The sequence below is a fragment of the Schistocerca piceifrons genome, chromosome 9 (genome assembly GCF_021461385.2).
Source record: "Schistocerca piceifrons isolate TAMUIC-IGC-003096 chromosome 9, iqSchPice1.1, whole genome shotgun sequence".
Classification (NCBI taxonomy): Eukaryota; Metazoa; Arthropoda; class Insecta; order Orthoptera; family Acrididae; genus Schistocerca; species Schistocerca piceifrons.
In genome coordinates, this window is record NC_060146.1 from 190,548,043 (window position 1) to 190,561,347 (window position 13,305).

Here is a 13,305-nt window from a genome sequence, read left to right on the forward strand (position 1 = left end):
ATTGGGACTAGAACCTTGTTCAGTTCAGCGATTTCAATTTTTCATGTTGGACTCATCGGTAGTTTACAATTCAATTAGTCCGTTTTCTGTGTAAGGACTGCTGATTGCATTTTGCAGAATACTGTTAGTGATAATGTTTTAACAGTGTACAGTGTTGTCTTACATGTGTATTGGTATTGATGTTTCTGTTTCAGGCAATCCAGAAAATGCTACTACTCGGAGCGTGAAAACGAGGTTAGGTGTTACGATAACTAGTAGACAACCATTAAAACAGGCTGGCTTTAGACCGGTAAGAACATACTTCAAAAACATGTTTTTATTTCTTACAACTCTGTTCACAGTTTTTGAGTCTGTGTTTAATTTTTGTGGGCTGCACTGCTGTGCAAGTTGTGGCATGTTGCTCTGGTTAGCTGCTGTGCCATTTTGTCTTAAGAAATATTCTGTACACATGAGTTCCAGTTCCCATCTTACCATCCTAATAGAAGTTTTTCATGATTTACTTTAAGGCTAGTACCCAAATGATACATTTGATAAGCATAGAGTCAATTAACTACAACAATCTTTGCAATTTTCAAGTGATGTTAGCAAGAAATTGTGTACCTCTGTGGTACACAGCCATCTATACAGCTCATATCTGATGCACTTCTACATAGATTTTCTTAATAGTTGCAGCTCTCCACATCACGAGGGAACAGGAGCTATAATGTGACATGCATCTTCCTTTCTCTTTCTTGGTTTGGTTGTTTGTCCCTTCTCCTTCCACAGTCCCTTCATTCTTTCCCTGATGCTGTTCCCCCTTTTCCTGACTAGATATTCTTGGCCATTGTACTGTGTTTTTCCTCGAATCCTTTGGAGTTATCTCCATTAGTTTGATTTGTAACATGTACGGCAACACAGTGTATCGTAGCTTTGTAGCTCATCTGCTCAGTGCCACTATGTTTGGTGAGTTGTTACCTTTATTTCTTAAATTATTTACGTTCCACCATGGCTTTCCGTATCATAGTTGGAAATTTCTTGTTATTTGAAAATTTCTTTTTTAATGTGCTCTTAACTCATTCTTTTTTGAGCTGATGTAGACCTTAGGTTTTACTCTTCCTCCATGACCATTGTTTTCCTTTTTGCTGGTCACTAACCTTCTATAGGATTATTTCTAGAGTTCCTCCGTTTCTCCTTTCCTATTTAAAGTCCAGGACTCTTACCTATAGTGTACTTTCGACTTTACTTTGTAAAATATTGCCATTTTATTGTGTCTATTCTGTGTCAAGTGGTTCACAAGTTCTATCTTCCTTTATTTGCATCTTTATTAAATCAGTTTGATTTATCCGTCTCCTAAGATATGTCAGACTAGTCTTGAGTTTCATAATTATCACTTCCACTTGGTTTTCTTTATTGTGTCTGTTTTCAGTGTACTCTTGTCTTCTTGTAATAGATCTTGTGCTGTCTATTATGTGTTATCAGATTCAGTTTTTCAACAAATTTGTTAGTTTAATACTGTATCATGCACAAATACGAGGTTCTCTTTGTTTTCAGGCCTTCATAGATCATAGACAGATATCCTCTGTTGTCTGTTTTCCACATTTAGTCAAATATCACCTACACAGCAGAAGCGTTGTCAGGGAACTTGCTTTATCCACTCATTATACCATAACTGTAGTGATTCAAGAGTGAGCTGTGGAATAACAGACTTCACATGCAAAGTTTGAAGCAGCACATAATGCAATGCTGTATGTACTACATATTGTTTCATTAAAATTGTGCACTTGATGATTGTTTAAATTTTTATCTATGATTATATTGTTCAGAATTCCAGGAAATTGCGAAGCAGAATCGCCGTTGAAAGACAGTACTACTACTTCTGTGCTCGTTCAGCTAATTATGTGGTAACGTTTCCACCTCGAAACCATTCTGTCAGAAGCAGTAAAGTCTTTGTCACCATATAAATCAAAGTGAAATTTTGCAGGGTGATCTTTTATGATTGGCCTGGAAGGGGAACACCTTCACTTGGCTTCATTAAAAATCACTGTCAAGTATATTGTCTTTTCCTAGTTTTTCCTTTTTCTGTTTGTTCCCACATCACTTTCAATTGTGTTTACAAAATGTTTGAGATTATTCTCTTCTTTCATCCATCCCCTGGTAATTCCTTTAGGCACACAGCATTCATGTGCTAAACTTGCTTTTGTATCACCATTCTTCACAGAACTAGTAATTTGAAGTTTATTACTCACAGACCTTTTGTTTCTGTGCCATCGTAATGAACATGCAGAAATGTAGACTTCACTGAATAATGCATAATGCACATTGTGGTTTCTTTTTGTTTCTGTGTCATCATAACAAACATGCAGAAATGTAGACTTTACTGAATAATGCATAATGCACATTGTGGTTGTGCACATTAAAATTATTGTCAAATGCTGTTAAATAGTAACTTTGCTGACAGATCTGTTGCCAGGAGGCATTCTTTACCCCATTTATGATAACATCTTTTGTAAGCTATGAGCACATACCGAATTCAGCAAAAGTATCAATGCTTTTTTGTAATCTTTAAACAAAAAAAAATATAAGACTAAGTTTTAGTAGAAAATGTTCCTAAATGCAGCTGAGTGAGTGAGGTGGCTCTGTGGTAAGGCACTGGACCTGTGTTTGTGAGGACAGCAGTTCGGATTCCCATCTGGCTATCCAGATTTTCCAAAATGTTTTAAGGGAAGTGCTGGAATGGTTCCTTCCGCATACTACCAGAGTCAGAGCATTTGCTCCACATCTGATGATTGGTTGTTGACTGGGTATTCAGTTGTCAACTTATTTTCTGCCTTTGTTCATTTTTAAGTGTAGCTGAAGTATTTCAAATTGGACTTTGCTATGCACAGTACTACACATAGGTGAATGTGTGTGCATGTTCATTTTCCTCCAGCTGTGTGCTCAGAGAATGTCCCCTAACTGTGTGTGAACTTTGTGATAGCACTAGTGTAATTGATTTTGTGCAGGTTAATTTGTACCACTTTTTTTATCTTGTATCTTCACAGGATTGGTACATTAATATAGATTTGGAAATGTTTGTGGTAGAGGGTGGCTGTATGCCCCTCCTGTGACTACCCTTTCCTTGAGGCCCCCCCCCTTTCCATTGGATGAAATTTGTGAACCACATGTGTCTGCATCTAATATTATCCGGCGTGAAACTGTGAGAACATTTCAGATAAATTATTTGCGAATAGTGTAAGTCAGGTGGTATCTGAGCACCAGCTCGTATTCACTTATATGTGGGAAACCATCCAAAAACCACACCCCGGCTGGCCGGCATACTGGTCCTCACCGTTAATCTGCCAGGCAGATTTGATCCCGTGTCTGGTGTGCCTCCCTGAATTCCAGAAGTGGGCTGCTAATGCACATGGCTAAGCGAGTGTGCTATACAGGTTAAGTCTTAAATAACAGTAAGTAAAGAAAAAAATAATAATTGTTAATGATTTAATAATGCCATTTATTTTATTAAAAAAAATCCCCTCCTACGAATATCAAACTGACAGGTTCATCATCAGACAGCTGTTTGCATTTATAATTTCTAACATGATTTGCTTGATAACTCCTATGGAAGTTCAAATAGCAGGGAAAATGTACTAGCAAACTGAAACTTAGGGTTCGAGCCATGAGGGATTACTCAGTCTAGTGAACTGTAAGCTGGCCACAGGGGAACTAACTTGGTCAAGTGACCATTACACCCACATCTCAGTTCGAAATAGTATGTGTTGTTACATTGCAGTGCCAGCAAGAAAAGTGATTTTGGAAAAGTCTACTGGTAGCTACAACAACTTGCTATTAAGACAATTAAATTTATTTGTGAGAAGAAGGAGCGACAGGGCTGACAAAGAAGGTGGTGATACTTGCAAGCACAATATTAAATTTGAGTAAAATTACAATGAAATGAAAACCCTTAGCTGCTTACAGGCATTGACATATATCAACGGGGACAGATGAAAATGTATGCCCCGACCGGGACATCTCCTGCTTACGTGGCAGACGCTCTGTCCATCTGAGCCACCGAGGACACAGAGCATAGTGCGACTGCGGGGATTTATCTCCGGCATGCCTCCCGCAGAACCCACATTCTTAACGTATTGTGCCGCACTACATTCGTAGTGCCCCCGCCCATTATAAATGTCTGAAAGAACAGATACCATCTTAGTATAAAATTTGAGTAAACCAATGGTGTGTAAATTATGGAAGGAGGGATGTGGTGCTCGGGTGAGTGGGATAGAAGTATCTGCTTGGAAGAAGAAGAGTGCGCATAATAAATATCCCATTGTCAATATGGATAGATGTGATATTAGGCAGCAATTTCTGCAGTTTTATCAACCATAAAAAGAACCATCAGCCATTTATTGCACAGATCTGGACTCTGTAGCTAACAAAGGAACTCCGAGGAAAATTGTTCTGTCTATGGAATTTCTAATAGAAAGAGCCATCATAAATGAGTAATTGTACATGAAGGAGATGATATAATTTAAAAAAAAAAAAGGTGTTTCATGTTGAGTTTTTGTAAAAACATCATGGTTAATTTGGACAGTGATTCTTTCTCACACATAATGCCATGAATAAATGTCACAGTGATAGTCTGCGTGGAGTGTTGTAAAAAGTGCTGTGTGAGGCAGGGTGTATAGCATGTGGCGCTGACCCTCTTTTAAGAACTGGACATAGGCTGTTATTGTGTCTCCTCCCCGTCTTTCAGACATTGAACATGCCAGTCTCTCACTCTGGCCAGATCTTCAGTTCGCTTTGCCAAGTAATTGGTACATGTATGTTTTACAACTACTGGTACAATTACATATATACTCCGCAAGCCACCTTAAGATGTGTGGCAGAGAGTACTTCTGGCACTGTTAGCTGTGTCCCCCTCCGTGGTCTATTAACTACCGATATCTGGGAAGAATGATTGTGGATAAAACACTGTATGACCTTTTATTACTGTCATTTTCTTGTCACAATAAATTTCACGAGACATATGTGGCAGGAAGTAATTTGATGTCCCATTCTTTCCCCCTCTGTGATGCACAATGCCTCTCTTTAACATCTGGCACTGGAGTACATTGATCATCTCTGTAATGCTCTCAGACTGAGGTACAGATACCATGTCAAGACACCCCGCTTTTTAGTGTTACGCGCCTCAGTCTGTAAAAATGGAACCCTTATAGGATCGCTTTGTTATCTGTCTATCTGTTTGTCTGTTAAGAACTTTTTCTTTTTTTCAGGAGTGGGTAGAGATATGAAGTTAATATTTATATCTCGGCAGTGTAAAAATTTTAAGCTTCTAAATCAATGCAGTCAAAAGATCTGGCCCTTTATGTCACATACACATATTTTACTACTTGAAAACTCACTTTCCCATGGATCAAGAATCCCAAGGTTTCACAGTACAAGAAAAGGAAATAATCTGAGAGCTATTAATTTGTCACTATATAACACGAAAAAATATTCTCTCTCTCTCTCTCTCTCTCTCTCTCTCTCTCTCTCTCTGTCTGTCTGTGTGTGTGTCACATATTTCGATACTTGCAAACTCATTCATCAAAACCTCTTGGGTACTTCCCGTTGACATAGTCATGAAATTTGGCAAGAAGCAAGGTGTCACAGTACCAGTAAAGGGAAAACATCTAAAAATTGTTAATTTTGTAATCACACACACACACACACACACACACACACACACACACACACACACACACACACACTTTGAACTCTCAGTGATGAATGGTATTTAGTAATCAATCGAACGACTGTCTTGTAAGCCACTTCTTTGGTGGATGAATTACATTTCCATAAGATTCTCCCAGTGAATCTCAATCTGGCATCTGCTCATTCTGCTTTAGGTCTTTCCGGATGGTTACTCCTAGGTATTTTACTGTGGTTACTGTTTGCAGTGATCTGTTGCCAATAGTGCAGTTTAACAGTAGTGGAGATCGTCCCCTATTTCTGTGCAATATGTTAAATTTCCTTATGTTCAGTGTCAGTGACCACCCCTGCCCCATTTGTCAATCCCCTGTACGTTTTCCTGCATTTTGCTGCAGTCTGTTTATTTTCCAACCTTCCTGTAGACAACAACATTGTTTGGGAATAGCCTTGCACAGCCTTCAGTATTATCCACTGGGTCATTAATATAAACTTTAAATACAGTGAAACCCTACTTTTACACTTTTCAAGGCACTTTAAAAAGTGGTGTAAAAAGCAGGAAATTTTGAAATGTGGGAATTGACTTTTTAAACAGTAAAAGTTAAGTGTAGGCTCCCCCCACCCCCTTGCATTTTCATAATTTATACAAGACACATACTGAGTTGCCAAAAGCCATGGGGGAGCACAATGCAGATATACAGATTATGGTTGTATTGCATACACAATGTATAAAAGGGTAGTGCATTGGCAGAGCTGTCATTTGTACTCGGGGGATTTATGTGAAAAGATTTCCGACATGATTATGACTGCAGAATGGGAATTAAGACTTTGAATGTGTAATGATAGTTGGATTTAAACGTATGGAACAGTCCATTTCGAAAATCATTAGAGAATCCAGTATTCTCAAAACCAGTGTCAAAAGTGTGCTGAGAATAATACATTTCATGAGTTAGCTCTCACCACAAACAACGCGGTGGCTGACGGCCTTCACTTAATGACCTAGAGCAGTGGCTTTTGTGTAGAGTTGTCAGTGCTAACAAACAAGCAACACCCTTTGGGACATTGCGTCGAAATATGGCATTAACAGGTTATGGCAGCAAATGACTGACACGAACGCCTTTGCTAACAGCACGACATCACCTTTTGTGCGTCTCCTGGGCTCTTGACCATATTGGTTGGACCCTAGAACACTGGGAAACCATGGCCTGGTCAGATGAGTCCCAATTTCAGTTGATAAGAGATGATGGTATGGTTTGAGTGTGGTGCAGACCCCACAAAGCCATGGACCCAAGTTGTCAACAAGACAAGATACTGTGCATGTTAGTGGTCATTCTGTCATGGTGTGGGCTGTATTTTCGTGGAATGGACCGGGTCCTCTGGTCCAACTGAACCAATTGTTGGAAATGGTTATGTTTAGCTGCCTCGAGACCATATTCAGCTATTCATGGACTTCATATTCCCAAACAAGAATGTGCCATGTCACCGGGCCACATGATTGGTTTGGAGAACATCTGGTCAGTTTGAATGAATGATTTTGCCACCCAGATTACCTGACGTGATTCCCATCGAACGTTTATGGGGCATAATCAAGTGGTCAGTTCATGTATAAAATCCTGCTCTGGCAACTTGCAGTTGTGGACAGCTGTAGATGCAGCGTGGCTCAGTATTTCCGCAGGGGACTTCCAGTGAGTTTTTGAGTCCATACCAAGTTGAGTTGCTGCACTACACCGGGCAAAAGGAGGTCCAACACAGTATTAGGGGGTTTCCTCTGACTTTCGTCACCTGAGTGTTTGTACATAATACACACAAAAGGTTATCTGAATCGTGTACTGTGTTTAGCTGTTGACGTAACTGAAACTGGTAACTATCTCCGAACTAGAAACATTTGATTTCATTCATTTATCGTAGTCAACGTTTTTGGCAGGCCTGCAGCTGTGCCATTTTTTGTTTAAATAATGAAATATTCCACAGTTACATATTTTTTCATGCTTAGCACGACACATTTTGAGACTTTATTATCATTATTGTCAGGCATAAATATTTACGTAAGTATTTTCTGCGGGGTGTGTGTGTGTGTGTGTGTGTGTGTGTGTGTGTGTGTGTGTGTGTGTGTGTGTGTGTGTCAATCTGCATCTTATTCACTGTGCTGTAGTTGTCTTTTTGAGCTTGTAAGGTACTGTGCTTCCTCCAGCAAAAAGCCAAACATGCGGAAAAGTATCACTCGCATTGTGTGTTACGTAAATATTTGTATTTGACGGTCAGATTGTATTCTTGAAACACATCATGCTTAACATGGGAAAATGCATAACCTGTGCAGTGTTTCAATATTTAAACCAGAATCATATTAGCAATGCAAAGATTACAACTAGAGCAGCAAGTGGCCAAACAATGAAGCATGAAATATGCATTCGAGTAATACAAACATGACACGGCGATCTCAATGATCATGAATCTGCACATGCACAGTACAGACAGTTTGGAAACTGCTGTGATTGGTCGTGATATCTTTATTCGAACGAATCTGGTTACTCCCACCTTGGTGGTTGATTGGTGTAACCAGATTCTTCATTGGACTGAAGTAGTGAAGTTTTGCAGAGGCTGGAGACAAAGCACGAATCGTTCCAACTTTTACCATTTCAGATCTGCGGAGTTGAGTGCCCTGACATCAAAAACTTGTAATGTTTGTAAACATTACTTGAAGGCCAACACCCCCCAGCATCATTTTATGTCAATTTACATCAGTTTTTTCTCACCAACAGTGTTCCCTAAAATGTAAAATACAGTAAAATTTATTCATATGTTAATGCAGAGTTCTTACAAATTGATATTGCGAACATAAGAAATTCGACACTAACGATAACAAAATATTGAAAACAGCGGGAAAGCATTAATTCTGGGAACGTAAAAGCGATGTTCTACTGTAATAGCAACCTTACAGCACTCTCTTGGGGTACTCCCTACATTATGTTTACATTTGCCAGTTTTGTTCCTTTAAGTACAACATGTTGTTCAATCTGTCAGTTGTTGGTGCTGGTGCTGGTGCTAGTGCTAGTAGTGGTAGTAATCGTCGTCATCATCATCATCATAGTCAAACAGCAAATGAATTCGAACTTTTTATTTTGCAGCGTATTACTGGCCCAAGTAGTGAAAGTGGGACACCAGTCATGAAGATTGTACCTGGAATAAGAAATTCTTTTGGCAGGAGTTTTGTCTCTCGAGGTGGCAGCCAGTGGAGGGGCGGCAGATTTTCATCAAGACTGGCAGGGAGGCCCAGTTTTAGGCGCTAGTTCCTCTCTTATCGAGACTGTAATATTCCTTGTATGCAAATGAATCTGTCGATAATAATAGAATGATTGTAATGTTGTATAATTAAAAAGAATGAAGGCTCTTGTCACATGGAGTGTGGGGCATTTTATGGAAGTGAACAATAACAGGCTGATTCCAGGATGTGTGGAGTGAAAAATCGGAGATACAGCCCACTCTGTCAGATAAAAGTATACTTGTTGAGCTCTGTATTACTATTATTACAGTAACTATTTTTCTAAAGATCTGTTAATGTATGCATGATTATTGATAAAGGATACAATGTCCTATTCATTTCAGTACCCTTTTGCAAGTATAATGGCATGTTAACAGGAAATCAAAAAGAATGCCAACAAAATTTACTTTTATGTGGTGGTAAGATGTGCAGTTGAAATTTTTGTGGGCCACCATCTGTTTAATTTTTCTTCTTCTTCTTCTTCTTCTTCTTCTTCTTCTTCTTCTTTGCTGCTTTTAAGTGCATAACAGTTTGACAAATGTATGTATTGAATTTAAGATTGTGTGGCATCATCTACTCATAAGTAGAAAAAATGAGACATGTTTAATATGGTTTGCTTCTCCTTTTCCTTCAGAAAATTAAAGCAGTCTAAGTTAAGAAAATTAATCCCCTAAAGCATCTGAAATTCTCTTGTTGTATTTCAAACCATGTTAAGGATAGCTCTAAACTGCTCTACTTACCAAACTAACATGCTACAATATCTGTAACATAATTTGAATTGTATGTTTCATTAGCAAATCCTAATCATGTATTTGTATTTCATTTGTATATACTTTAGTCTGAATTGCTTGTGTGCAGAATATTGCCATTTGTGTTTCATTTGTGTATACTTTAGTCTGAATTGCTTGTGTGCAGAATATTGCCTTTGTCTGTCCTAGTTTTCTGGGACACAATTGAAAATAGAATCCTGAAAATTTTTTTGCCTAATGATGTGAAATTAGATCTGATTTGTAGTCAGTGATGATACTCCAGAAACTATTGTACCTTGTTTCACAAGTAAAATGTCTGTCTTTTATAATGCTATAATACTGAAATTGCTTACAAATTTTTGGTAACTTAGGGGGTGGTTTATTGCAGGTAAAGGCTTTGTTATAATTTCACAAGTACATCTTAGTTTTCTTTCCTTGAATGTAAAGGAATTAAAATGTGTATGTAATTTGTCAGCTATTATATATTCATATCATATTTCTGTTTCTATTTATAATGAATTCAGTTACTTATTATGTTCATTGTTCCATCTTTTTAGTGTTTACCTGCTACCTTTTTTTGTATTTATTATGTGTTTTCTCAGAACCAGAGCATCTGCTTGTTTTTCACAAAGGTAATTATGTTATACAGATTTGTAAACTGTTTCAGATGTTTGTAATTTTTATTTGAAGTGGGTGAGAATTTCATTGGAATTGTTAATAATAATAATTTAGTCCTTGAATTACAGTTTTCTTTTATTCTCAATGTTTTTGTTCCAAATGTCATATGTGCTCTTGTATGATGGACCGAGTTAAAAGTATTTGCTTACAAATTTAATTTTTATCAAAATTGCATAAATGGACTTGAGATGTTGTGTATTGGGAGTGCATCAAACATTAGTTTTTCTTGCATTGTTATTCAGTATACTATTAAATATCTTTATACTTCAGTGCAGTGCCAATATTTCATTGGTAAAAGTGTAACAATCTAATAACACAAAGTAACACAAATCATGCAGAAAATGGTATGCAACTTGATACTATGCACAAAATTGTATGCTTTTTAGGTCAGAATATGCTGGATTAAAGCTTCTATGCTGACCTTACAAAAGAAATTCTTGTTTGGTTTCATTAAAAGTGTAGAAAAATTAAGTATTAGGTTTCCAAGGTGAACATTATTAAGAAAACATAATCGTAAAAACAGTGTGAGGTTGCTTCCTGGTCATTCTTACAGGTGTTCAGTGTGCTTTCCAAGCTCTGAGAAGGTGGTACACCTAAGGTGCCTGCCACACTAGGAAAATGTTTCGGATGTTTTCTTTCTCTTGGGATAAATGATGGGTTTTACTTCCCCTGTTCCACCTGGACTTCTTTATTTACAAACTAATATATTATTACAGCTATGAGTGTTTCTTTTGCAGAAATATAGTGTAACGCTGGCATGACTTGTGGCCAATAAACCACTGTTTAGTAAGTATAGATAAACATGATTTTAAAAAAGATGGAATCTATGTGGTATCAAATTCCACAAGATGGAGAAGGCTGGGATTATGAGAACTCATGAGCAAAGTGCATGAACTAATTCTTGGGGCAGTGTTATCAGAATGAGGTAAATGGATTGTGATTATATTGTTCTTTGCATTAGGGGGTGCTGATAGTTGGCTGTAGCTGTGCTGGCTGTTCTATGACTCGTACAACACTGGGTGGTATGTCGTGCTGTACAAAAATAAGCAGAGCTCCAGTATGTCCATGAAAGAGTGTACATTGCCAACATAACAATTACCACATTATTCCACCCCAGAGAAAAGAAAAGCTTGATCCACCTGGGGGTGTAAATATTGCTGCCAGGGAGTTTGCGAACAGAGGTGCTCCAAAATCTAATTACCGTATAAGAAAAAAAATGAGCATCCCTCGTTGTTTTGTGCTTTTTCTGTGTATAAAATGCTGGTATTAAAAGGCGCTGCTGAGTGTCGAAGTTGTAAGCGCCGCCACCTGCAACTAGGTCACCTCTTCGGCAGGAAACATGACTTGGTGCACTGATGGAACATCTTGCAATGTTGTTTTTTCAGTGGTCGTGGCTTATTGCCATGGTTGCTACTAGAGAAGGGATTCTTATCCTCTCTGGTCTCTATGGCCTCCTGTAGTGCTATGAAAGTTTTTCATGCTAATTTCTGTGTAGACAGGCCTTGTTTCCTGTGAATGTGACGCTCTGTTGCCTCAGTGAATGGCGGTTTTGGACATAGATTTCCATTTGCAGTTTATCTCTCTCCTGTATACCCAAAAAATTGGGATTTTAGAGGGTTCCAGGAGCAGAGCACCACATTCATGGGAAATGAGACCTTTCTTCACAACAGCTAACTCCATCACCTTCACTGCTGATCATGACAATCAGTTGTGATCACTGAATAACAAACAACATTGCGAGACATTCCGCCTATGGTCCGTCAGCTTATGAAGTCACTTTTCCTGCTGAAGGGACGGCCTAGTGGCAAGTACCAGCACCTACAACTTAGATGTTGTGCAGTGTTATTGGACGACATTTCCAAACGTCGGTTCCTACTCGATTTTTTCCTTGAGACACCCTCTACAACCCCTCGAAGTTTGTCACAGCAGTTCTGGGACACCTTGTGTATCCAATCTTTGTCTTACCATACAGTTTTTTCCCCCCTCTATGGCCTCTGGTGGTCCCTTCTAGTTACACGTCTCCACGTTCTCCTTTCTTGCCAATTCTGTGGAAAACCTTTTTTTTTAGTCATTTAATTTTCAGCATCTTTTTGTAACACCACTTCTCAAATATTTTGATTCCCTTCTTTTCCAGTTTTCCCACAATCCATGATTTACTTGTCATACAGTGCTAACTGCCAGGCATACATTCTCTGAAGTTTCTTCTTCATTTTGGGGCACAAGTTTGATACTAGTAGATTTCTTGTGACGAGTGCTCTCCTTGTGTATTCCAATGTGCGTTGTTGTGTTCTCCTTGGTTCATCTGCCAAGCATTATTTTTCTTCGTAGCAAAGTTCCTTCCCTTCACTTACCACGTGGTCCTGAATTTTTAATGTTTGTCACTTATTTCATTTCTGTGTTTTTCATTACTTTAACCTTTTGTTGATTTTCTGTTAGTCCATAGTCTTTGCTCAGTAGACTGTTGATTCCATACAGCAGACCCTGTAAACTTTCCTCACTTCTTCCTATTCTGAATCTTTATTTCCCTCATTACTTAATCTGTTTACAGTTGGAACAGTAGAGGAGAAAGACAGCACACCTGTCCTATATCTTTCATAATCCAAACACTTCTCTCAAGGTTTTTCATAGATTTTGTTCCCTCATGGTTCTTGTAAATATCAAAGTACTGCCTGACAAAGAAAGTGATGCACCCAGAAGCAGTGTTGCCAACAGTTAAAGTGAGCTCCCCACCAGTTTCAAGTGCAAAAACTACCAGAAAGCCACCAACAGAAATGCCCCTACTCTCACAATCCCTAAGATTTCCAATAAAATGTTTTAAATTATTATGAAAGAAAACAATAAGTATATTAATAATTAGTTTCCTGTATTATTAAGTAATAAAATACTCACAATCATTAAATGAACATACAATAAATAAATCAACAAGACAAAGTCAGGAACATACAAAAAGTTCTATAACAGCAGCTA

General features: G+C 38.2%; 1 protein-coding gene across 2 annotated transcripts in view; it reads left to right on the forward strand.

Moving 5' to 3' along the window:
• Window positions 1–9,940, forward strand: part of LOC124716891 (uncharacterized protein C19orf47 homolog) — a 44,494-nt gene extending 34,554 nt beyond the window's left edge. For both annotated transcript variants that reach the window (XM_047243444.1, XM_047243443.1), the window contains exons 9-10: window positions 195–289; window positions 8,778–9,940. In XM_047243444.1, the coding sequence (XP_047099400.1) occupies window positions 195–289; window positions 8,778–8,939 (257 nt within the window). In that variant the 3' untranslated portion in view covers window positions 8,940–9,940. The remainder of the gene's footprint in view (window positions 1–194; window positions 290–8,777) is intronic.
• Window positions 9,941–13,305: the final 3,365 nt, after the last annotated feature.